Below are 23,470 nucleotides of genomic sequence, written 5' to 3'. Positions count from 1 at the left end.
GTCTGGGTATTTTAGTCCTTGCACTGACGTGACTGTTGACGAGGCACTCGCAGCTAATATCCCGTTTTTTGGTGGTGTTTTGATACGTGTGAGTACAAAGAAAGAGAGGGTCTTTTCATCCCATCTGCAACCAGCAGGAAGTTGAGCTTTCTGAGGATTCTGGGGAAAAGAAACAGAAGCAAACCAAAACAACCAAGGAAACCAACCAACAAAAGCTTGTCACCACCACCACCAAAACCCAAAACAATATCACCATCAGAAGAAACCCAGCCAAACAAAAAACCCAACCAGAATTCCCTTCTCTAATCTGCGTACATTGCTTTATTCTGGAAAAATAACTGTGGTCAGGAGGTACTTGCTGCTTTTCTTTCTTTAATCTCCTGGACTTTAAGAAAAGCATCTGCTGCTTCTGCCTTCTTGCCTCTCCAAAGGATTGCTCCCCTCTATCTGTTCACTCTGTTCTCTACTTATGTACAACATCCAAAAAAGTGAGAAGCTTTGAAGTCTGATGAAACCCCCAGTGTAGCCAGGTCAGTCCTGATTTTCTACTTGCTCTGTTCATATGGACAGCCCACATTTAGCAGGCAGTAAGTAGCTTGGTGGATCTTTAGTACTCTTCTGTTAAGGATCTGAAAAGGGGCTTGAAAAATCCACACTAGCTTTGTGTTGTTCACTCCAAATTGTTTGAACAAAAAATACCTTATTGGGATAGTTTACATTCCAACATCTTGGAGATTGGACAGTATTGTGATTCACTCTGTGTGTAGTTCAGGAGGTTGGAACAGGAGCAAAAAAGTATAGAAAGAAAAGAATAGATTTGAGTCTGATACATAGTTTATTAGCTGATCTGAGTCTGTAGAGGCAGTGAATTGGCTGTCTGAACTGCAGTGTAACAAATTATATGTTTGGATAAATAGTAAGAATTGGCATGTGGCAGATAGCTGCAATATGCTCCTCTATTATCTAGAAGACTAGAAGCTTCATTCCTCTTGGTTTGACAGGCAGTAGCTTAACAGAATTAAGTAGAATAATGCAGTAAGGACTTGGGCAAAGCCTGCGTTTTGTTTTGAAAATAAGGACTGTGGGATGTAGTTCACTAAGTCACTTGCAAAGGGATTGTTTGGGAAAGTATCAGGGGACACAAAAATGTTGAGATATCCCTGGCTTAAGATTCCTTGACAGAAAGATGTGAGATATATTTTCAAGTGACAGTTTGTTTACCCACTTTTTGGATGGCCAGGCACCTGAAGCCAGACATTTTTGCACTTGTAATAAATATTTAGACCTGTTTCCTTATCCTCCAAAGTATGTGTTTAATATATTTCTATTTTTCTTCTCTTGATAGGCTGTGGCTTTTGCTTTTTCTTATAAGCTAGTGCTTAATCCACTTTTTGCCTTGTTATTTCTTTGTTTTAGCATGCTTTACGATGTTTCTACCTTAAACAATCAAGCACTAGGCTCAACAGAGAAATTTGCTCATGGTGACCTCTGTAATGGAAGGGAGAGAAAACTAAGGGACTCTTCCTTTGTGTGATATCCTATAGAAACTGGATTTCCTGTATCTCATGTGAGGTACAGAGAAATAGTATATAGGTAAGCATGGTTCCTGCTAGGCACATGCATACACAGTGCTAGCTGTGCTTTCTCTGTGCCTAGAAGGCATGAGAGTTGGCACTGTAGGTCTGAGCACTCAGATTTTACTAGGTGCCCTGGTTTTGGCTGGGTTAGCTGCTCTCTCTTTTTCCCAGCCAGAAAAGTATGCCAGAAAGCAGCTGGGCATGAGGGAATTTGATACTGATGCTTCCATTTGCAGCTCCTCCTGATACTGATAGGCCTGTCAGAACATCTATGTGGTCCTAGTCAGCCTGGGGTTCCCACACCAGACCTGCAGGTTGAGACTTGGTTTTAATGACCCTTTCAAATAGTGATGCAAAAGCACAAAGCGTCAAGAAAAGAGAAGGGAAAGAGATCTTTGTACGGCAGAGGACTCAGATGGGTGAAGATCTGTGCATTTTCAAATTTAGAGGTGCCATCAACTAGTTCCAGCTGTTCCTGTACTGGTTGTGTGGAGGTTCTGTTGACTGCTGAGCAACATCCTTCCTTGAAGTTGCGTTGAATCTCTGAGAACACAGATAAACTGATGATACCACCCTTCTTGGAAATGGGGCTGGGGGGAAGGTGTAATGCTAGAGCTTATCATAAGCAGAAAAAACCTCAGGTGTCCCAAGAGATCTATGCTGAGGTTTTTCCACAAATCTCATTTTCCCCAAATCTCTTTTTTTTTTTTTTTTCCTGGCTCATGAAGATTATGTCCAGATCTTGTAAGGAAAAGGATACTTTCAAGATAAATATTTGAATTTTCCTCTCCATATTGATGGTCCCTTATGCAAGAGTGCAAAGGAGGGGAGATGACCCCAAACATCTAATTTATACTTGAAGTGAGACAAATTCATTATTCCATGCCACAAACACTTGTAGCTGCAATTACACAGGACAAACATTAATGATGTAATGGTGTCCCAAATGTGTGGCATTAATCATCCTTTTCTATGGAGGTCCATTCACAAATTCCAGAGGTCCATCTGTCTTTTATCTTCCCTTTTTTCCTTGACGGTTTACCTTTTGTGGTTCAGTGATCCATAGTAAATCAGTTTTCAATAGTAGCTTCCCAGGGGATGGCTGGCTGTTCCAATAAGAAATATTTTTCTCTGTTGCCTCTAATGACTTTTCATATCAAGTAGCTAGAAATGAATTGATGAAATTATCTTGTTCCACAGCAGAATGAAAGGTGGTAGCCCATCCTAGATTTAAAAAGCTTAAATACCTGCAAATGTGACTTTAATATTCCTGATTGGTTAGGGAAGAGGGTTGTCCTTTGATTTGCAGGGCGTACATCTAACACATTGAAATCCAAAAGTTTACGTTTAAATATTGATAGTGATGATGGTGGTCTGGCCTTGTCACCTCTGTTGGCCTTAGGTTGTTGCTTGAGTGCCTCTCTTCTAGAAAGAGAGGTAAAGCACTCTCCTTTTTCCTACCAGTGTTAGGTATAAACTGAAGGGGACTTCTGAGTGGTATTTCTGATATTGTTTTTTATTTCTTTGACTTCTTATCTTGCTGGTGTGTTTTTTTTTTGTTTGTTTTGTTGTTTTTTGTTTTTTTCTGAAGAGAAGAACTGTGTGAAGTATCATTTGATAGCAATTCAGCCAAGAAATAAAGCAGTATGAGCCAGGGCCTGATTTTGCACAGCAATGGATCACTTAGACAAGCTATTTCTCAAAATGCAAACTGTTTTTGTATGGGAAAGGGCCATTAGGGTTAGCCTATTTTAGTAAAACAATTAGCGTATTGTTTTGTTCGGGTTTTTTTAAATTCTTTTTAAAGGTGTATTTTTTTTATTCTGTAGATCACTATAGTCTAAGACAACATTAAATTTGAATTGTGTTGATTGCACTCTTTTTGCTGCAAGCAAGACTCAGACCTGGGAAAAGTTAAAGCAAAGAGAAATAGCTAGTGCTGAAAACGGATTAGGTTACTAATACTTTAATTAGAAGAATTTAGAATATGTTAAGCTATAGAATTGTAGCACTGGGAGTATACAACACCAAGTATCTGATGGAGGTAACTGCTTCATTTAGTAGAGCATTTAGTTTCATCAGGCACGAATAGTTTGTATTCTCTTACCAAACACAACTACATGAAAAGAGAAAGCCCTATGGAAAATAAAACTGCTTGAATAAAATGAGGTCCAGCGTTGACTTTAATGGTTTTCTGTGTCTATGGTTTCATGTATTAAAATTCACTCTGGAACCCTGAATACTTAGAAAAGTAAACAAACTGATATTTACAAATATGCCCAGTCTCTCTTGGAATCTCACTTGTAGATATAGAAGCATATAAGCTACTGATTACTGAAAAATCTTCGTTTGATCATTTAAGCATGACTACTGCTAGTCTCTCTGAAACATTGTATTTAGTTATCTCAATCTTGTTATGTGGTTTTCTCTCCAAATCTCTGAAATGAGGAATTATTATGTTAGTGTTTCTGATTCGGATTGGAATTGTTGCATCTGTGTTCAGTAGGGAAAATAGGTGGTATTGGAAGTTTAATGTTTAAGTTTATGATCAAGTTGCATACATATTTGAGGGGTTTTTTTGATTAATAAATAATTATATATAAACTTTAAAATATTTTTTCGTTGTTTTTCTGGCCCTTTAAAATTTTTATGTTAAAAAAAACCCAGCATCTTGCAGAGTTTTGATTAGCGTTATGGTTATGTGGTACTGAAATCCTTTTTTTTGTTTGATAAAAGTGATGTCTGTCTTTGCCTGTCCAGCTACTGGAATTCTGTAAGTAACAAAATAAATATATATATTGTCATTTAGAAACACCAACTAGATCCTGAAACAAAGAGTTTCTTTTATAAAGCATTGTGTATTTACATAGGTAATGGAATATCTGAAACTTCCAGGCTGTTAGGTGTATCTGTTTCTAAATTGGTGAGTGTACGTGTTATTTTTATTAAGGTTCATAATTAGCTAATATTTAAATAACTAAGCAGCTTGGACAGCACTAATAGAACTTTGCCAGAGCTAAGTCTCATACAGGCTCAGATCCCACTCCCACCTGAGTCAGTACACATTTGCAGTGCTTTCAGTAGGCATCATATGAATGCCCTGGTGCACGTGGCAGACACGTACATTTCCAGTGTACCTGTTATTGAGTATATTTTTGTCCCTAAGCTAACTTTAGAGGATGACAGGGCAGAAAAACATTTGAAAAGGGAATATATCCATGAAACATAATCCTTCAGCTGTTGTGCTTTTGTCACATGTTTTAGAAGAGGAATAATGTTCTGCACTCAGCAGAGTATTTTTTTTCGTTTAAAAGAAGTTTTCCGTTTCTATGCAGACTACAATGAGCCCACAGTTGGTAGTAAACATAGAAAAAGCAACTCTGAGTGGATGTTTGCTATATGATGGCTTTCCCTAGCTGGCTTTGGCTTGTGTTTGCCTGAACAGACCTAAACAGTGTCATGCAATCAGCTGGTAAGGGGTAGTATGTTCACAGAGGTATTGTGTTGCCTGAGTCTTCTCTTATTGGTGCAGGTAACAAAAGACTGCTGGATTTTGGGCAAACTGGCTTGATTCAGTAATCTTTTGAAGCCATCTGATACCTCACTAAACACCATAGATGCTGAGACATAATGACTGAAAGTCTGAATTTGCCATGTAGTGACTTGACCAAAACTCCTGGGGAAAAAGCTTGTCTAAAGCAGAGATTGGTTGTGGGTCCTTGGCAATGGCTGTGGTTGTGGTACTCCCATTTTATAATATATGAAATAAATACTGATTCTGATAAGTCTCACCCACCTAACTTTTCTTTTTCTCACTCCCTCTCAGTGTTGGACTTCGCTTTGCCAGCCTGCTGTTGCCATGGGTATATTGGTTTTCATACTCGCTGGTCTCCTTGTGCATTGTGTGTTCTTGGTCTCCATTTTTGACATCTACTTCAGCTCTCCTCTGGTTCATGGTATGACTCCTCAGCAGACTCCACTGCCACCTCCAGCAAAACGTCTTGTGCTCTTTGTGGCTGATGGTCTGCGGGCAGATTCACTGTTCGAATTGAACAGCAACAGTACATCCCAAGCACCTTACCTGCGGTAAGTCCATGTGAAAATGCTATGCATCCAGAAGATACTGCTTCTGGAAGCAGGTCTGTGATATTGAGAATGGAGCAAGAGGAATGATAGCTTGGGTACTGCCTTCCTTCTGCCTTTGAAGTAACAAACTTTGTGGAGTTACACCTTGCAGAAATGCACGAGTTTGCATTGGTGTCCCTTGTTGCCACTAAAGCTGCTAAACCATGAACAGAGTAAATTGAGTCAATATTGTCCTCCAAAAACTGTGGCTAGCCAGTAACTGAGAGGAGTGTGAACTTTCTTCATTCACATCATCATGGTATCACTTGTGAAGCCTAACAGAGTCATTAATTTAAACTGCTTCTTGGATGTTCATTTTAGGAGTAGTAGTTCATTAAGGTGCTTGTCTTCTAAGCTACAGATGAAGCTTTTTAAGGAGTGATTAAAAAAGATGGTTTGGATGGATCTAACAGCAGGCTGCCACTTCCTATTTGTTCCACCCTTCCTGTGTATGTGACCCTGCTGCCTCCCTTGTGCTCTCCAGTGTGTCTGATTGCTTAATGGAATGATTTGGTTTAAGATTGTAGAAAACCTAATCCTGCCAAAAAGAGTACTGCAAGTCATATCCTTGAGTGCTTAAAACTGATTTTCAGCAACCTTCCCTGTTTCCTTATATCAAGATAATTATCTGATTTTAAGACAATTTCTTAGACTGAGGGGGGGGAAATGTAGACAGTATTAATAAAACTAGTGTTACAGCACTCACTGGTCTGGCTTGAATGTCAGAGCAAACCCAAATAATCAATCATCTGAAGCTGTTTCAGTGTTTGCAGTCTTGCTACAGGAATCTGAGGAGCACTTGTTAGAGCATTTGTCAGCTTATATGGGATTACTTGACTCTCCTTCTTCTGTTAGTGCTTTTGTAAAGTGTTGTCTGCCACTGGCAGATGTCTGCCACATCAGTGTGAGTTTTCCTTGTTTTTTAGTAGTGTATTACATGCTTCCTCCAGAGCAGTGTCTTCTCTTAGCAGTAAAACTGTTGGTCTTTTTCAGCATCAACAAGGTGTGAATACTGTAATGGCCCCATCACTAGAAGCAGTGGAGGGTAGTGGCTAGGAAAGAGTTATAATGGATATTTTTGCCATTAAGTGATTTGAGTTTTTTCAGATTCAACTATTCAGCATTATCATGCCTTTCTAAAAATAAAAAGTTAAACCATGTATTAGCTTGTCTGTTAGGCTTGAGATGTATTCCTGATTGCTATATGCCAAGTACCTACTCTTTTCTCTCACAAATATTCTTGAAAAGGTCTATTTTTAGCAGTGTTTTGATAGCTGTGAAGGACCATAGGTGGTCTGAATTGCTGTAGTGGTGATTTTGGAAAGATGGGGTTTTTTCTTTGACTGCCATATTTCAGACTTAGTACTATATCATATTCACCATTTTTATTGTGGGTAGATAATGTTAATACTGTCAAGGAATTTTTTTGTTTGTTTTTTAATGATTCTTCTAGGCAAAAGGATTTGAAATAATTCAACATACTTAAATTAATTTTGAACAGGTAAATGACAATATGTGTTTATATTTTTTTCTGCCTGGTATGTGGTATTGTTGACTTCAGATCCTGTGACACAGCCCCCAAAAAGAAAAGAGAAGTGTTTACTTTCCAACTCAATAGAAATCAAATTCTAATTTAAATAATTTCCTACCTGTTGTGACAATGAAGTATGAGGATTGTGTTTTATTTGTGTCTTAAGTCTCCCACTGATGCTAGTGCAGTACATGTTGATCCACATCTTCAGTGAGAATAAATTAGAAACCATTTTAATACTTAAATCCTTTTTTCAAATTCGTACTTTTTTTCAGCACAAGTTGTCTTAAAGCCTAGGTGATGTAAGAGCTAGGAATAATGTGTCAGAGTGCTATATCACCATCTGCAGTTTTCACTGTAGTATTTAGGCTATTTGAAATGGATCCTGTGAGCTTTCAAGGAGACCTGAGAATATGAGATCTTAAGATGAGTTAAAACAAAAAATACAGCCACCAAACTCTGAATCCTTCAAGCTTAGAGTGGAGCTTGAAATTTTAGGCTATGACATAATTTGTACTTCATTAGTGAGAGATCTATTTAGAACTGAGTGTATAGATCTTATAATTAATGGTTGTGTAATATCTCTGTTAAAAGTAAAGTTACAGATCCTGAACTTAGAATCTGCTTTGGCTAAAACACATCTGATAAAAATGTAGCAAATTTTGTAGTATATATAATGAGAAACAGAAATGCCATTTCCCAGTAATTCGACTCCTAAAAACGGCTTAGAATTTGTTCTGAAAATTCTGCTGCTTTTTTGCTAAACATTTATATAAGGTATGTCTTAGTGTGTTTTGTTTTCTTCCTTTCTCTCCTTGCTCTGAGAGTGGACAGTGATTCTTTCTCTTCTTCCAGAAGGGGGAGACATGAAAACAGCATATTGTTATGCTCACAGCTTGCTCTGTGACAGGCTCCAGCTGTTAGTATCTTCAGCAGACAAGAGTAGTTTGAGGCTTTCTTGTACTTGGTCTTGGTCTTCTGTTTTCTTTGCTTTTTATCTGTATATATACATATATATATATGTATATATATATTATGTTGTAACTATTGTATGTGCATAATCCCTAGACAAGTCATGTATTTCTGGATATGTGGTGAGAAAATAGTCTCCATTTCAGTGTAATTGCAGAACATACAAGGTTTACTTAAGTTTTCTCTGTGTTCCTCGAGTGTTTTTCACCTCAGATTTACATGAGCTTTAAATTCTTTTGATGCTGGCTTCCATTATTCAGCACAGATAAAGGCAGACATGGTCACAAGAACTAATTGTAATGGAGCATATTTAATGAAGAGATTGAACTAGGCACTTTCACGCTAAATGGAAACGACAAAGAAAAGAAACAGCAGGCAGAAACAATCTCTTAGGGAGGGGGGAAAGTAAGCAATAGGAGAAAGCAGAAGAAAAAATATGTTAATTCTAAGTGTATTAGAACACTGGCTAAACTCATCTGTTTGCAGTATTGATGAGTGGCACTAGAAATGTTCTCTGTGGGGTGTTCTAATATAGAACTACTTGGAGGTTAATCTGCTTGTTTTGCTGCACAGCAGGCAGTAGTGAAAATCTGTTTTAGCCTTTTTTGTTTGGTTTCTTTTTTTTTGCATTTCCTGCGTCACATCTGTCTATCTGTCACTCTTTTTTGTCTGTAATTCATTGTACTTTCAAGGAGGGTAAGCATTAATTGCTTTGTATCCTGTTTTCAGAAGTATTCTAGAGAACAATGGCAGCTGGGGAATCTCTCACACACGGGTCCCAACAGAATCCAGGCCAGGACATGTTGCACTTATAGCTGGATTTTATGAAGACGTCAGTGCAGTTGCTAAAGGTATGTTGGTCCTGAAGTTTTGAAAACTGTCCTCCAAAATAAGGTATTTCAGTGATGTGCTGCGCATCTAGAAGAATGATTTTTTGGATGGATTTCTCACTCTTAATATTGATAGCTATGAAAATAGCTAATCTAAGTTAACATTTTGTAACATGGCAAAATCTAGCACCCTGAGTCTAAAAGTAAAAGTGTCTTACGGAGTAACCTCTTCATGTAACAGAGATTTTAATTAACATATGGGATATAATGGAAGATGGCTAAGAAGATGTTGCAAACAAGAAGTGAACTACAGTGTCTTAGCTGAATCATTGCTAGCCTGAGTTGGAGAACAAGTAGGAAAACAGGGCAAAAACCCCAGCTATGTGTTTTGTCCAGAGCTAGTTGTTACTGTATGCTTGGTGGTAAATAATGTGGAACAAACCTTCACATTACTGATTTGGTCTTTTGTGCGGTCCTCTGCCTTCCCCCAGGCTTCCAGGCCTGAACGCTTGCAATGTTGTGTGTTGGCTTTTGACAGGAGAGGTAAGAGGAATTACTTGGTCTTGTCCATGCTCCTAATCAAAAGGTTCTTCCTCCTGACATCTTCTACAAATGCAGGTTTGGTAGGAGTTGCCGTCAAGAGCATCTCTATTTGTCAGATGCCTTGTCATGGAAACTGAAGATCTTGAAGGTTTTACTGTTTTTATTTTATATCGTGACTGCTGGAAATACAATAGAGGAGTGTGTAAATTATTGCCTAAAATGCCAAAAACTGAGTTCAGACAACAGGGAATTCAGAATTAAGAAGAATTTTAGCTGTCTAGAAGGTAAACCAGCTGTGTGTTTTGTTTGTTTGAATCCTTGGCATAATGAGATTGGCTTAGATTTTCAGCTCACTTCTTCATAAATGGAGGACTAATTGCAAATTGAGGTTGAAATGGAAGTAAAACCAGGACTCACAAAGTGAATTTGTTTTGGAGTAATACAAGGAAAACTTATAAGAAAGCCCAAAGAATCAAAGAAACAAAACACCCAAGCATTTTGCTTAGGCTGTCAGTCTTAGCAGTCAATGAGATCTTCTGGCAATGCCATTTAAATGGAGGTTTAGTTTTGTTTCAGTTTTTTTCTGTTGCTTTTTTTTACCAGGATGGAAGGAGAATCCGGTGGAATTTGACTCTGTTTTCAATGAAAGTAAATATACCTGGAGCTGGGGAAGCCCAGATATTTTGCCAATGTTTGCAAAAGGTAAGGGTTAAATTTTGTAAATCTTTAAAGCATGGTTATCAGGTAGTAAAATAGACACACAGCTTTTGAGTTAAAAAAGGTGAATGAAGCATTTCTGCTATGTGTATTTGTGTATACCTGATTTCTAATTTGTGAATTCTAGACTGGATAGAGAAAAAGAAGCAAACTTTTAAAGAGGATATACCTGTTTATTATTCATCCATTTAAGTAGACCTAAGTGAATTCTATCAGCATACTAAAGAAAGCGCACCCTTAGGTAAAAGGACCTAATGTTTTTTCTTCGGTTGAGTTTTAAAGCTCTTGTTTGCAAGCCTGAAACTGGGATTTTTCTTTCTCTGCATGCTGCTCCCAGAGAGTTGGATGATAGAAATGTAGCTGTGATTTTGAGTGTCTAAGCTGGAAAAGTAGCTTATTGTGGATTCTAGTCCAGGACAGTTACTTGTAAAGGAAGCACAACATACAAGTAGGAACTCTGGTACGATTTCTGAAGCTGAAGTTTTTTCCCCTGTGTGTGCACTGCTGTGCAGTGAGTTAAAGTCTTGTGAACTTAGTGCAATTGGTCTTTGAGCATGCAGAGATTGCTGAGCAGCACTTCGAACATTTAAGGAGTCTCCAAGTTTAATTTCTTTTGTTCTTGGAAGAATGTGGCCTTACATACCCTTTCTCAAAATCTCAGAATAAAATAGACTGAAGTAAAAAGGGAACAAGCTAGGGGCATATGCTGCTGTTCTGTTCTAAGCACTGCCATTGCCAAATCAGAAAACTGTGATAGGCAGGATAGAAGTGGAATCTAATACTGGTTTAGAGAAAGTGTGCATTGTATTTCTCATTATGATTCTTGAACTTTCTCTGAACTCCAGGCTCTTCCTTCTCTCATCCTGATATTCCCTACACACATATCTCTTTTCTGTTCTTTGCTTGATCTTCATAAGTTTATGGTAAGATGTAGAAATATCCCCTGATAATTTCCCATGACCTCGGATTACATCTTTTATTTGTGAATATTATGATGGTGTCTGGGGCAAGGGGAAAGGTAATATGCTGCCCTTGCACATTTTTTTGAGATATGTTCTTGGGAAAATATTTGGGAAATTCATTAATTTCCCAGAGTCCTGTCCTTCTACTAGTTTTGGGTAAAAAGATTAGCAGGGGACTTGGAAGCAGCTTTGATGTTATCTGGAGGGAATGCAAGGGTAATACCATACTGTTTGGCTTGTTCTGAGTGGCACGAACAATGGAGCTTTCTTTTGAAGGGGGAGGGAAATCCTCCAAAATTGAGAAAGTTTTAGTGCATCACTGTATCCGAGAAGTAGACGCTATATAGGACAATGAATCATAGTTTTCTTGTGACAGAAAGGTAGATTAACTTCTATTAGTAGAAAAAAAAGTATATATTTTCCCTTCCTCCCAAGAGGGGAAGTTTTATAATGCAGAAAGGATTTTCTAATACAGAGTTTCCAAAGAGAAGTTTTATAATACAGAATTGAATGGAATCAAGTGTTTCTTCTTTAATTTTTCTGTTACAAAAAACTCAAAAAGCAGATAGGGGAGCATAGCTTAATTTCTCTCCCTCTTCCTATATTGCAAATTAGTGAAGTCACAGGACTCCTCTTGTCTGTGTTTTATTATACAAAAATGTTCAGAGTTTTAATAACTCTTTTCACCACCATCACTGGATGATGCATAAAGAGTATTTAACACCTCTTGGGTTTTGGGAAGGAAAATGCTTTTTCCTCTGCCATTGTCTATATTCTTCACGTCCTTTTCCTGTCATAAAATAAATATTGTAAATGAAATGGTTGAGGATTCCATACAGAGCATAAATATAAAGACCTATTTAAATATAAATTAGATATACATGAAATCTAAATTTATCAAAGTCTCAATGACTGCGTGATTAGTGTTTTAGTCTGAGAAAATATCCGAAGTACCTTTGGAACTGGTATGTAATTTACTTACATGTTAAGCAGGATTAAATGCTATTTGTTTCTAATATTTAAACTTAAGCTAAATTCAGTGTGCTGATTTTAACCTAATTTTCAGTGGTACTTTTTAGATTATTACTTTGAAATTATCTGAAAATAATGTACTTAGAAAATGCCTGTTTCATTTCCACAGTGCTCCTTAAAATTCTGAGTTTTACTTCCAGACTTGCCAGAATTTTGGGGTTTACATGAACAGTCTGGTCCTGTACTGTTTTGTCATGGGCCTAGGAGTGTAATTCAGAGTATTAAATGACACATCGAAAAAGGAGCTGAGTCTGTTGCTTCTGTTAAAGAAAGATATTGTAGATAGGAAGAAAGTATCTTTTGTACCCAGATAGCCGCTTGTTCCACAGGCTTCCTTCTTGGAAACTAAGCAGCAAGGCTAGGGTCATTGTTCAGCTTGAATATGTTCAATGTTCAGCTTGAAGAAGGGTATTACCAAGAGCATGCGGGTAAACATGGCAAGCATTTGTCAGGGTTGTTCTGGACAGACAAACCTCTTGGTCTCCTCTTCTAGTTCCTTGTTCCTATAGCACAGCAAGAAAAATGCAGAATTTCTCACATTCCTCACTGGTTGTGGTTGATGACAGCTTTCTGGTGCCCATGCTCTGTTGGCTTGGTGCCTGACTGTCCTTGTACCTTCAGTCTTTTTTCCCCCCTTGTTTGCGCCTGCAAAATTTGCTAGCAAAAGTCCAGTTTTGTTGGTGTGGGATTTTGTTTGTTTGTTTTCTCAAGTAGAAATTAGAAATGTGCAAGTAGTAGATGTGCTGCTTTGCCTGGCCCACAGACTGCATGCTTTCATTTGGCTTCTTCAGTGTGGCACCTCTTAAAGACAGGTGGTCTTGGGTTTGCTGTGACAGTGCGGAAAAATAGTACAGCTACTCTATCATGTACCATCAGTCATCCTGACAGTGATGGCCAAGGCTTATTTCTTTTTTTTAGCTCATTTATTCACCAATTGGAAATCCTGAATTCACTTCTTAATGCCTGGGAGTATTTTCTTCTTCAGACTGTGAGCACTGCAGTGAGTGTTCTGTGATATAAGCACTAGTAATGTCTCCTGGGAGACAGGGGGGAGGTGCACCAGAAAATCTGCGCCACTTTTCATCTTCCTGGCCTGAAATACCTGCATCCCTTGTGCGGGTTTGGACATAATCTTTGTTAAACAGCTCCCTTATACTGGGATATTAATTCATTCACAAGCCTGGAAGCTCACAAAACTGCATTATGTATTTCTGACATCCAGGAAATTGATTATATTCTCTCTGGCCATCAACTGATTGGAGAGCATTTTCCTCTCTGGGAGTTTATGTAGTCATGGTAGAAATAGCATCCCCCAGCTGTAACAGCTCAGCCATTGACAGAATTATTTCATGAAACCCCACCTGAATTCTGATCTTTCCAGGACTTCAGAAATTTACTTTCTTCTGGGTCTTCATCTCCCCTCAACTCCCACCTCCCTCTCTGTTTCCTGTCATGACTGTGAGTACAGAAGGAAATTGCCTTATCCAGAAGCTATGTTTTCACATCAGTGGCCCTCGTGTACATTATGCCTGAACACAGTCCAGTAGTTCTTTCTTTTATGTTTTGGATCGATGATTTAGAGATGCAGGCTTTGAATACTGTCTGTCTGAAGCTGCCCGCTTGGCTTTTGGTACCCTGGTGCCTCCTAGAATTGATGCGTAGTAACTAAGTTACATCCTGCCTGTTGTCTTCCTTATATGTGGTATAATGTTTTCCTGTGTAAAAGACCTTTCTGGAAGAACACTGTCTTGTATGATTCAGTTTAAAACTCAAAGGTAAGTACATTTCCTTAACACCCCTTTTCACACCCCCAAAATACTTGTGTTCAGAAAAGGCTCTTAATCATAGAATCATAGAACAGTTGGGGTTGGAAAGGGCATCTATTTCCAACCCACTGCCATGGGCAGGGAAACTTCACACTAAACCATGTCACTCAAGCCTCTGTCCAGCCTTGCCTTGAACACTGCCAGGAACGTAGCATTTACCACTTCCTTGGGCAGCCTGTTCCACTGCCTCACCACCCTCACAGTAAAGAACTTCCTCCTTATACCCAGCCTGAATGTCCCCTGTTTAAGTTTGAGCCCGTTACTCCTTGTCCTGTCACTACAGTCTCTAATGAAGAGTCCCTCCTCAGCATCCTTATAGGCCTCCTTCAGATACTGGAAAGCTGCTGTGAGGTCTCCATGCAGCCTTCTCTTCTCCAGGCTGAACAGCCCCAACTTTCTCAGCCTGTCTTTATATGGGAGGTGTTCGTGTTAGAACTCTCTCAATGATATTTCTTGTTTCAAAACTAAATTATGTTTAATTTGCTTTATCCGGGATTTGTTCTACTCCTATATGCTTTTCCATGTTTTATTTAATCTTTTGGGCATACTGGATAACATTGTTTCTCATTCCTCTGAGGTGCTGATAAGCTAATGAATTCAAATAGTATCCAGGCCTCAAAACCCCATAAATTATGGTAAAGTTTTTAAAATAAGAGGAAAACTTCTTTGACTTCCCTCAGGATTCTAATTTCAGATATGTTTCTAATCCTATGCATTAATTTTCATGTATTTTTTTGTCTATGAGAAGAGGAAGAAAAGTTTTCTCTGTCCCTTGTTCCAGCTATATTGTTTTTGCAGGTGCTACTGGAGATCATGTTTATACATTTTGTTACACAGCAGAAAGTGAAGATTTTGGAGCAAAAGATGCAGCTGAGCTAGACATGTGGGTTTTTGATCATGTTAAGGTGAGCAGAGAATCTGTGCTACCTGTGTGTAAAAAGTAGAGCTGGATATTAACTTTCTCATAGAACATACTAACTTATGTTGAACTAGAAAACATGGATTTTTGAAAGACCTATCACTTGGGGTCATAAGTAAAAATTGCTCAAATCGACTGTCATGACTATTGTCATGGAAACTTAGAGGAAGTATCTATCATTCAATGATAATAAAAACCCTAACACTAATAAAAGTACCCTTTAGAATCATAGAATAGTTAGGGTTAGAAAGGACCTTAAGATCATCTAGTTCCAACCCCCCTGCCATGGGCAGGGACACCTCACACTAAACCATATCACCCAAGGCTTCATCCAACCTGGCCTTGAACACCACCAGGGATGGAGCATTCACAGCCTCCCTGGGCAACCCATTCCACTGCCTCACCACCCTAACGGTAAAGAATTTCTTCCTTATATCCAATCTAAACCTCTGCTGTTTAAGTTTTAACCCGTTACCCCTTGTCCTATCACTACAGTCCCTAATGAATAGTCCCTCCCCAGCATCCCTATAGGCCCCCTTCAGATACTGGAAGGCTCTTCTGAGGTCTCCACGCAGCCTTCTCTTCTCCAGGCTGAACAGCCCCAACTTTCTCAGCCTGTCTTCATATGGGAGGTGCTCCAGTGCCCTGATCATCCTCATGGCCCTCCTGTGGACTTGTTGCAACAGTTCCATGTCCTTTTTATGTTGAGGACACCAGAACTGCACACAGTACTCCAAGTGAGGTCTCACAAGAGCATTTAAAAACATTCTTGGCTTTTCTTGTCTTACATTTAGCCTAAAACCCATCTTAGAGTACTACAGACTCTTTAGGATCTTGAATGTGATTAGTTAAGGATTTTATAACAATTATTATGGCATTGCAGAAATGGTAAGTTCCTTATGAGAAAGTAATGGACAATATTATTGACTTAATTTTTGTCAGGCTTCTTCCCACTGTAATTATACAGTGTGGCTTGTTCTGATGCATGTGGCTGGCACCTGATTGTCTCCTGTGGTTCATGCTATGCTGTGGGTTAGTTTGGGGGGTTAGTTTGGCCGGCGAGGCAGCATAGGCCCTGACGCAGTGCAGCTTGTTGACATGGTGAACTGCTCAGCTGACTTGGGTCAGTGCTGTTTCATGACTGTTGTTTTCTGTGATGCCATCACTGTAAGCATTAATAGCCCAAGGCATATAGAATCATCAAATGGTTAGAGTCGGAAAGGACCTAAGGATCATCTAGCTCCAGCTCCCCTACCATGTGCATGGGTGCCTCACACTAGACCCTGTTGCCCAAAGCTCTGTCCAGCCTGGCCTTGGGCACTTCCAGGGGTGGGGCAGCCACAACTTCTTTGAGCACCTGTTTCGGTGCCTCACCACATTCATAGTAAAGAATTTAGTCCTAATACCTGATCTAAATCTACCCTCTTTCAACTTAAAGCCATTCCCCCTTGTCTCATCAGTACATGTTCTTGTAAAATGTCCTTCTTCAGATTTCTTGTGTGCCCCTTTCGGTACTGGAAGGGTTATTGGGTATTGGTGTATAAATGCCTGTATCAGTGGAACAATTAGGAGAGTTACTTTTTGGATCTCATAACAATGTTAATGGAGTTTAAGACTTAATAAACTTCTCCCACAAAATCTCTGAGCTGTATGCATTAACATTAGCTAACCAGCATAAATCAAAGCAAATTTAAACCAAGTAAATCAGTAAGCCAAATCGCCATCTATATTATGAAGTCAACATTGGTTCTTTAAACAGTGATGCAGGGTAGAAAAGTTCATTATAGTTTACTATTTTCAAAGGAAGTGATTTTCTGAGTTCACAGTGAAAAGATATTTTTTCTAACTGACATGAATGTGCGCTTGTGCCAGGTTGTGTGATGTAAGGCGTATGAATAATACAAACCAAATTAGGCTATCACACTTGAATAGCTGTTATCTTAAAGTTGTACCCTGCTGCACAGGTATGTGAGAGTGATACTTCATTTTGCTTCAAAGCACCTTTTTAAGCAAAATATGTTTAATATTTTTGTCAATTGTGGTGACTTTTTTCCTTGGAACCAGCACCATTAATTTGAAGACTAACTTTAAAGACTTATTTTGCCCATCTAACTTTCACACTGTGAATGGATAGGACTTCATTGACTGTTGTAAAACACTCATTCCATTAATAATTTCTTCAATTACACATCAGTGATTGCTTCAGAAGTGTGAAACTCAAGGCTGACTAAAACTGAGGTCACTCTGCTTTTCTAACCCGAGCAACTGTCAGCTATGATGGTGGGATTGTATGTAAGTAACAGTGACAATTTGCTGAGATCTAAATTCTACTTTGCTTGCCTTTTTTTTTTTCTTCTCTTTTGAATTTTATCTCAAATATTTAACAGCATCTTATTTAACTCTGCATTGGGCAAGGTCATCCCTGGATTTCTGCCTCTTTAGGAACTAAAAGATGCTTATGTTTACTCCCTCTCTACTGTGTAGTCAGCAGATCCTGAGCATCATGAGGGCCACTTGTGGCTTCCTCTGCCCCAAGAAAGATGGGGAGAAAATGGGGAATGGATAACGTTTGAGCTACTAGTGATGGCACCCTGAAATTGCTTGTTCATTTAAATAGTGCTAACTAATGATAATACCATTGGTCAGGAGATGTGAAAGTCCAGCTAGCTTTCATTTGTATGGGTCAGAAGCAGATTGCTTTAATCATGAGTGGAGGAAAAAAATGTATGATACTTGATAGTTCCTGACACATCCACTTGTGTTATGAGGTGATCCTAGCCCTTTCTTGGGACAGAACAAAATGAGTAAGACTAGGCTTTTTATCTGCAGCTGTGTTAAAACTCAGAAATTTTAATGTGTGGTAATAGCCTGGGAGTGGCTTAGAGATCCAGACAGGTATAGAGCTGACTTATTGCAGGTTTTTTTTCTGTTTGTTTTTTGTTTGGTTGGGTGGGTTTCTTAGAAGCTTTCAAAACAATTAAGGAACTGGTTGTAGTTTAGTGCAATGTGGCTCAATGATTCTCAGTTAAATAACCTTTACGTCAGTCATGTTTGAATCTGTAGTAAAGAAAAAATAGGCAGCAAAATACTGAGAGTCTAGGTTAAGTAACAGGGAGAAAAGTGGTCTTTTTAATGCATTTCTGATTTTTATAAGTATTTTGTGGAAAACAGTTTTGTAAGATTGAACTCTCTTTTTTGGATAAAATGAATAAAATTGCAGGAACTCAATTCCTGCAAGGCATGAAGATGAGCCTAATAATGGTCTAACCACAATTTATTATGACCACAGGTGGGGTATGCTTGAGATATTCAGTTGATGTCTTTTAAATGGACATGTAGGTGCAGATGGCAAACATTTATTTTTCCATTTTATTTTTTTTCTTTTCTCATTTTGAGCATACTACTTCATTCTTCCTTTGGCTCCTTTCTGCCAGACCAAGCCTTCTGCCTCTCTCCTCTGTTCAGGGTAGGGGCTGGAGTCCAGAACTGAATTATGTTAAACTCTGAAGATTTGCAGGCAGTCCATGGCCTGTGTTGATTTCTGTCAGTGTATTTTGGTACAGATAGCTCTGCTGTAACTAGCAGTACAGTGGTTGAATGTTTTATTTATGTGTAGAAGTCCAGTGCATGGGCATGCTCAACTGACATAAACCTGGCATATACATGTTGATCCTGCCTTTGTACATTTATTTTACACCTAAACACTGACATAACTAAACTCTTGCATCGGCACAGATCAGTGTGCACAGCTCTAATCAACCAATTCAAGTTGTTCCAGTTTTATGTATGAAGAAGCTTTGTGGAAGGAGATTTGATCTCTTTCTCCCTGTGCATCCGTGTGGTCAGTAGGAGTTTATCAGCTGTGTTAAAAGGTTGTGCTTCCATGGATGGCTCTGTGGAGAAACAAATGGTCCCCAACACTTTACGGTAAACATCTATGGAGCCCGAGATCAGTAAATCATGTATTTGCTAGGCCTTCTAGGTAGTCTTTTTTTCTTCTTTGCTTTCTCCATCTAGGGAGGGGAGATAATACTAAAAGATTTCATAGAATTGTTACCAAACTCCTCTTGTAATATTTTAACTAGTATTGCATTGTAATTAACTTTATATTTTGCTGTGAATGCTTTAATGGAAAACTTATCACTGATCTACAAAATTGTGTATCAGTTGTAGCCAGGGAATTATTTTATTTTAGTTGCCAGAAAATTGTAGAGAGGTTGCCAGAATCTTAGAAAAAGAAGGCTGGAAGAAAGCTGTAGTGGTCATTTGAGTCCAACTTCCTGCATGAAAGAGGTGCAGTTAGAGCAGGCTAATCGGGCCTGGAATTTCCTGCATTTCAAACTGCATTTCCCCTTGTCCCATCACTAAGGCCTTCTGAGCAATATCTCAATCTTCTCCTTACCCATTAGGCAGTTCTACAACAGAAATGGAATCACTCCTTAGCTGCCTTTTCTTAAGACTGAGGAAACTGAGTTCTCTCAGCCTCTTGTTCTTTACTTCCATCCCTGAAACTTCATGGTGGCATTTGGCTTAAATATATGAAGGAAGTAGCATTACTGAATGGAGCGAATTAAAGGGAAACAGAACAATTGAGACAGAGAGATATAGTTAACATGTAATGGTGACTTGGAAACTGGTGCTGCGTGGAGGCAGATCTCATGTTCTGAGAATACTGAGTACCAAAAAGAAGAGGCTTTTAGCAGGCTACAAGATGATATGAGGATAGTGCTTGACAAGCAGTTCAGCAGCCTCCAGAGCAAGGTGGTTTTTTTGTCCCTACTGTTTGGTCACCTGCTTACCAATTCAACAGCTTTAGCAGTCTAAGATAACTCCTTGTGGTGAACTTGCTATTTTTTCTTTAGTAGTTTACTGAAAAAAAGAAAATGTTCTGTGGGGTAAAGTTTGGTATTTGCTCTGGGAAAAGATGCCACATCTTAGGTTACACTCATCTTCCTTCTGTTGACTCATGCTTAATTAGCCAGAGACTGGGCAAGGTCTTCTGGCTGCTGCTGTTGCTCTGGCTTACAAGATGGCTGGGGGAGTGGGGTGGTTTTGGTATGTCCTAGAGACTTTTCTGGTGGGAGAGGAGAAGATCAGGCCTTGTCTTCCTTGCAGCAGTTTATTTCGCTTAATCGTTCTCTGATAGAAATATACCTGCCTTCCAATATTGATATGCATTTTAGGATTTAATTTGGGGAGTTTCCTGTTTGACTGTTTTGATATGTTGTTTTCTTTAATTAAAAATGAAAAATCATAATTATACTGTATCCTGCAAATTACTGGTGTGCTCTTGAAGGCTTCTTTGGTCTGCCATCAAACTGGAACAGGTTGCCCAGGGGGGTTATGGAGTCTCCTACATTGGAGATATTCAAGGCCCGCCTGGACAAGTTCCTGTGTGAGGTACTCTAGGTTACCCTGCTCTTGCAGGGGGGTTGGACTAGATGATCTTTTGAGGTCCCTTCTAACCCTTGGGATTCTGTGATATGCAAGTGGGAAATGGAAATCTTCATAAGAATAATTGTATTGCTATTGAATATGATCAGATTCTGTTCTGTATCTTTATTTAAAATTTCTTTGGACTTTGGTCATGATTTTATTTGGACAAGAGCTGAAGTTGCGAGCATGCAAATATTAGTCCATGCATTCTGTATATATTCAGGGATAAAACAAAAAAGGTGTAATAATGCATTGCCATGGTTTCCTGACACAGCCTTCTAGATACTCCTGCTGCCAACTTGATCTTCCTCTGTATACAGTGACTTTCATTTACACAAGGTGTGAGCTTTAGCTTTTAAGAATTCCATCAGAATCACAAGTGTGTGTGGTGGATTGCTCTTTCCTTTGGTGGCAGAAATGGTTCACTGGCTGTACCAGCATTTTCCATAGACTGTTGTATGAAACTCAAAGACAGTTTCCTTTACGCTAGTATACTGAAAGGTTCGCTGGGTGTTCTTTGAGCTAAAACCCTGCCTAACTTTTTTTCCTTGGGCAATGCTGTTACTAAGGATATCATTTTGGAATAGCTGTCTGCCTGCATTTTGTGTTGTGGCAATATGACTGGTCTAACACAGAATAGCCATGTCAAGACTCATTCAATCTGAGGGGGAAATCCCCCATGGCATCTGCCTCAGGGATGCTTAAGTAGGACATGTGCATGGCAGATGTATGTTCTGTAGTTCATATATTTGCAAAGCATGTCTTGTTTTGTTCAGTTTTAATTTAGTTTCTTCAAACAAGCTATGGCATGGTATCTCAGTCCTGCAGAGCCTGCTTCTAAAGCAAGTATTCAAGACCTTTGCTTCCAGATTTAAATTGATAAATCATTGGAAGTTAAAGCCTTAAGTGGTGCTCAGGAATGTTTCATCACTGTGATTATACAGGATGCAAAGAAGAGATAATATTCAGTTGTCTGGTATTTCTCAGGAAACTCAACAAAACAAAAACAAAAAAAAAAACCAAAACAACACACCACAAAAAAGGCAAAACAAAACACCCCCAAAGCCCAAACCAACCCCTCCCCAAGAAAACAAAAACTTGAGGGATGTTATCTTAGATAAGCTGAAACTTTGAATAACTATACTGATGGTAGACATCCTCCAAGAAGTAAACTGGGAGGTAATTAATTCTTCTGTTTTGTAACTCTAACAGCTACTAGTATTTTGATATGAAAACAACTGTGGTTTAGTTTTTAATAGGCTGCCTTTCATCTTTTTCCATTGTACTCAGATTAATATCTTAATGGTTTATTCTGTACAGAGCTTCTTTAATTCTTCTAGAAGTAATCAAACATTGTTCTCTGCACTGAATGAAGAGAAAGTGGTTCTGTTCCTGCATTTGCTAGGCATAGACACAAATGGACATGCTCATCGACCAAACTCAAGGTAACTGAGAGATTAAACATATCTTGCTTACTAGCTTTAAATGCATACGGTTACTTTTTTTAACAGTGTTATTAATCAAGCCTGAAACAGGGCTTGTAGTCTTGAGGGTTTCTACAATAGGTTGTATATGTCACCATGATTACTCTATGTTCTGAATTGTCTGGGTTTTTTGTTTGTTTTTTGTTTATTTGTTTGTTTTAAGATCTTCTCTGTGGAAGTGGCGGATTTTTGCTGTATACAGTGTTCCTGGTTATACCTCTATACTTGAATATGTTTTTTAGCAGTTTGTCTTATAGTCGACACATAATATAAAGGATATGTAGGAAATTGCTGTTTTAAATATAAAATGGAAGCAGTTCTTGGATTCCCCATGGCTGAAATGGTATGGTTGAATTTATAGACTACAGTAACTTAAAGAATAATGACTGTAAAATCCAGCATTATGTTTTAGCTTTCCTTAGAACACTTGAACAAAGAGAAGAGTTTAGATTAACACTACCCATCACCAATTCATTTTAAACTGTGTTATTCGAGAACTTTCATTTTATTTCCTCACATGCTTTGAGTGTAGGATATTATGTCTTGACCCTTGCATACTTTCAAAATCCTTGCTCTGATTTTCTGCATCATTACGAAGTTTATACTTCCTGAATGAATCTTTTTGTTAGGATTTTTTTAAGATAGAGTTTTAAAACTGACTTTAGCAGCAGCAACAAATAGAAAAGTAGTTGGCTGGAAGTTAATCATGGTCACTTTTCTAAAAATATGTGACTCTCTGGCTTAGACTTTATTACGTAAACTCTGGAGTCTGTACTGATCTGTGAATCTTCTCAAAACAGTCCCTGCATGCTGAGATCTCTGCTATTTAGTTACTAGCTTAAGGTAATTTTTGAAACTTACAATTTAAGGTGTTTGAGTTTTCCAGAATTCCTTAGTTCTGGTGTTCTCCTTAACTTGCCTGGTAGCTGTGGGTGATTACATTATAGTCTTCACTCAAGGACAGGTCAGATTTGAAATACAAATAAACTTCCATTTAAGACTGTAATTTGAGGAACCTTCAAGCTGTGCTGTGACAATTTAGTATCTTTAATAAGACTTAGAGGAGGAGAGATTTTACATCTAGGAAGCCTTTTGCAAGCTTGAGGTTCTGTAGAGGATAGAGCTGTCTATAATCAAAGGACTGGACATTCTGACTATGAGAAACTTGCTTTATACCAAGTGTGAGAGCCATCTTGAATCTAACAACATTTTTTCTTATTTTTCTAGGGAATACAAGGAGAATATTAAAAAAGTTGATGAGAGTGTAAAAGAAATTGCTTTGATGATTGACAGTTTCTACGGAAATGATGGAAAAACTGCATTTATTTTAACTTCTGACCATGGAATGACAGATTGGGGTGAATCTTTTCAAATATTAAGTCAGCTGAGTTTATGGGTGAATGTCTTGAGTGTGATTAGAACTCTGTTCCATTAGAAGCTGTGTTGCCCCTGTTTTGATTTGAATCACCTGAATTACCTGGAAAAGATGGCAGATGTGTCCAGAAGCTGGTGAAAA

General features: G+C 38.5%; 1 protein-coding gene across 3 annotated transcripts in view; it reads left to right on the top strand.

The window, feature by feature from the left end:
* PIGN (phosphatidylinositol glycan anchor biosynthesis class N) overlaps positions 1-23,470 on the top strand; it is a 98,855-nt gene that overhangs the window by 7,810 nt on the left and 67,575 nt on the right. For 2 of the 3 annotated variants that reach the window (XM_005149940.4, XM_031049667.2), the window contains exons 2-7: positions 5,404-5,663; positions 8,935-9,056; positions 10,182-10,280; positions 14,914-15,020; positions 21,791-21,915; positions 23,182-23,312. In XM_005149940.4, the coding sequence (XP_005149997.2) occupies positions 5,437-5,663; positions 8,935-9,056; positions 10,182-10,280; positions 14,914-15,020; positions 21,791-21,915; positions 23,182-23,312 (811 nt within the window). In that variant the 5' untranslated portion in view covers positions 5,404-5,436. Of the gene's footprint in view, positions 1-5,403; positions 5,664-8,934; positions 9,057-10,181; positions 10,281-14,913; positions 15,021-21,790; positions 21,916-23,181; positions 23,313-23,470 lie in introns of those variants that run through there. The other variant, XM_031049668.2, reaches the window with a different exon arrangement.

Source organism: Melopsittacus undulatus, chromosome 1 (genome assembly GCF_012275295.1).
Source record: "Melopsittacus undulatus isolate bMelUnd1 chromosome 1, bMelUnd1.mat.Z, whole genome shotgun sequence".
In the NCBI taxonomy this organism is placed as follows: domain Eukaryota; kingdom Metazoa; phylum Chordata; class Aves; order Psittaciformes; family Psittaculidae; genus Melopsittacus; species Melopsittacus undulatus.
The sequence above is the reverse complement of the archived record's forward strand: the minus strand, read 5'-3'. Positions and strand labels throughout refer to the sequence as shown.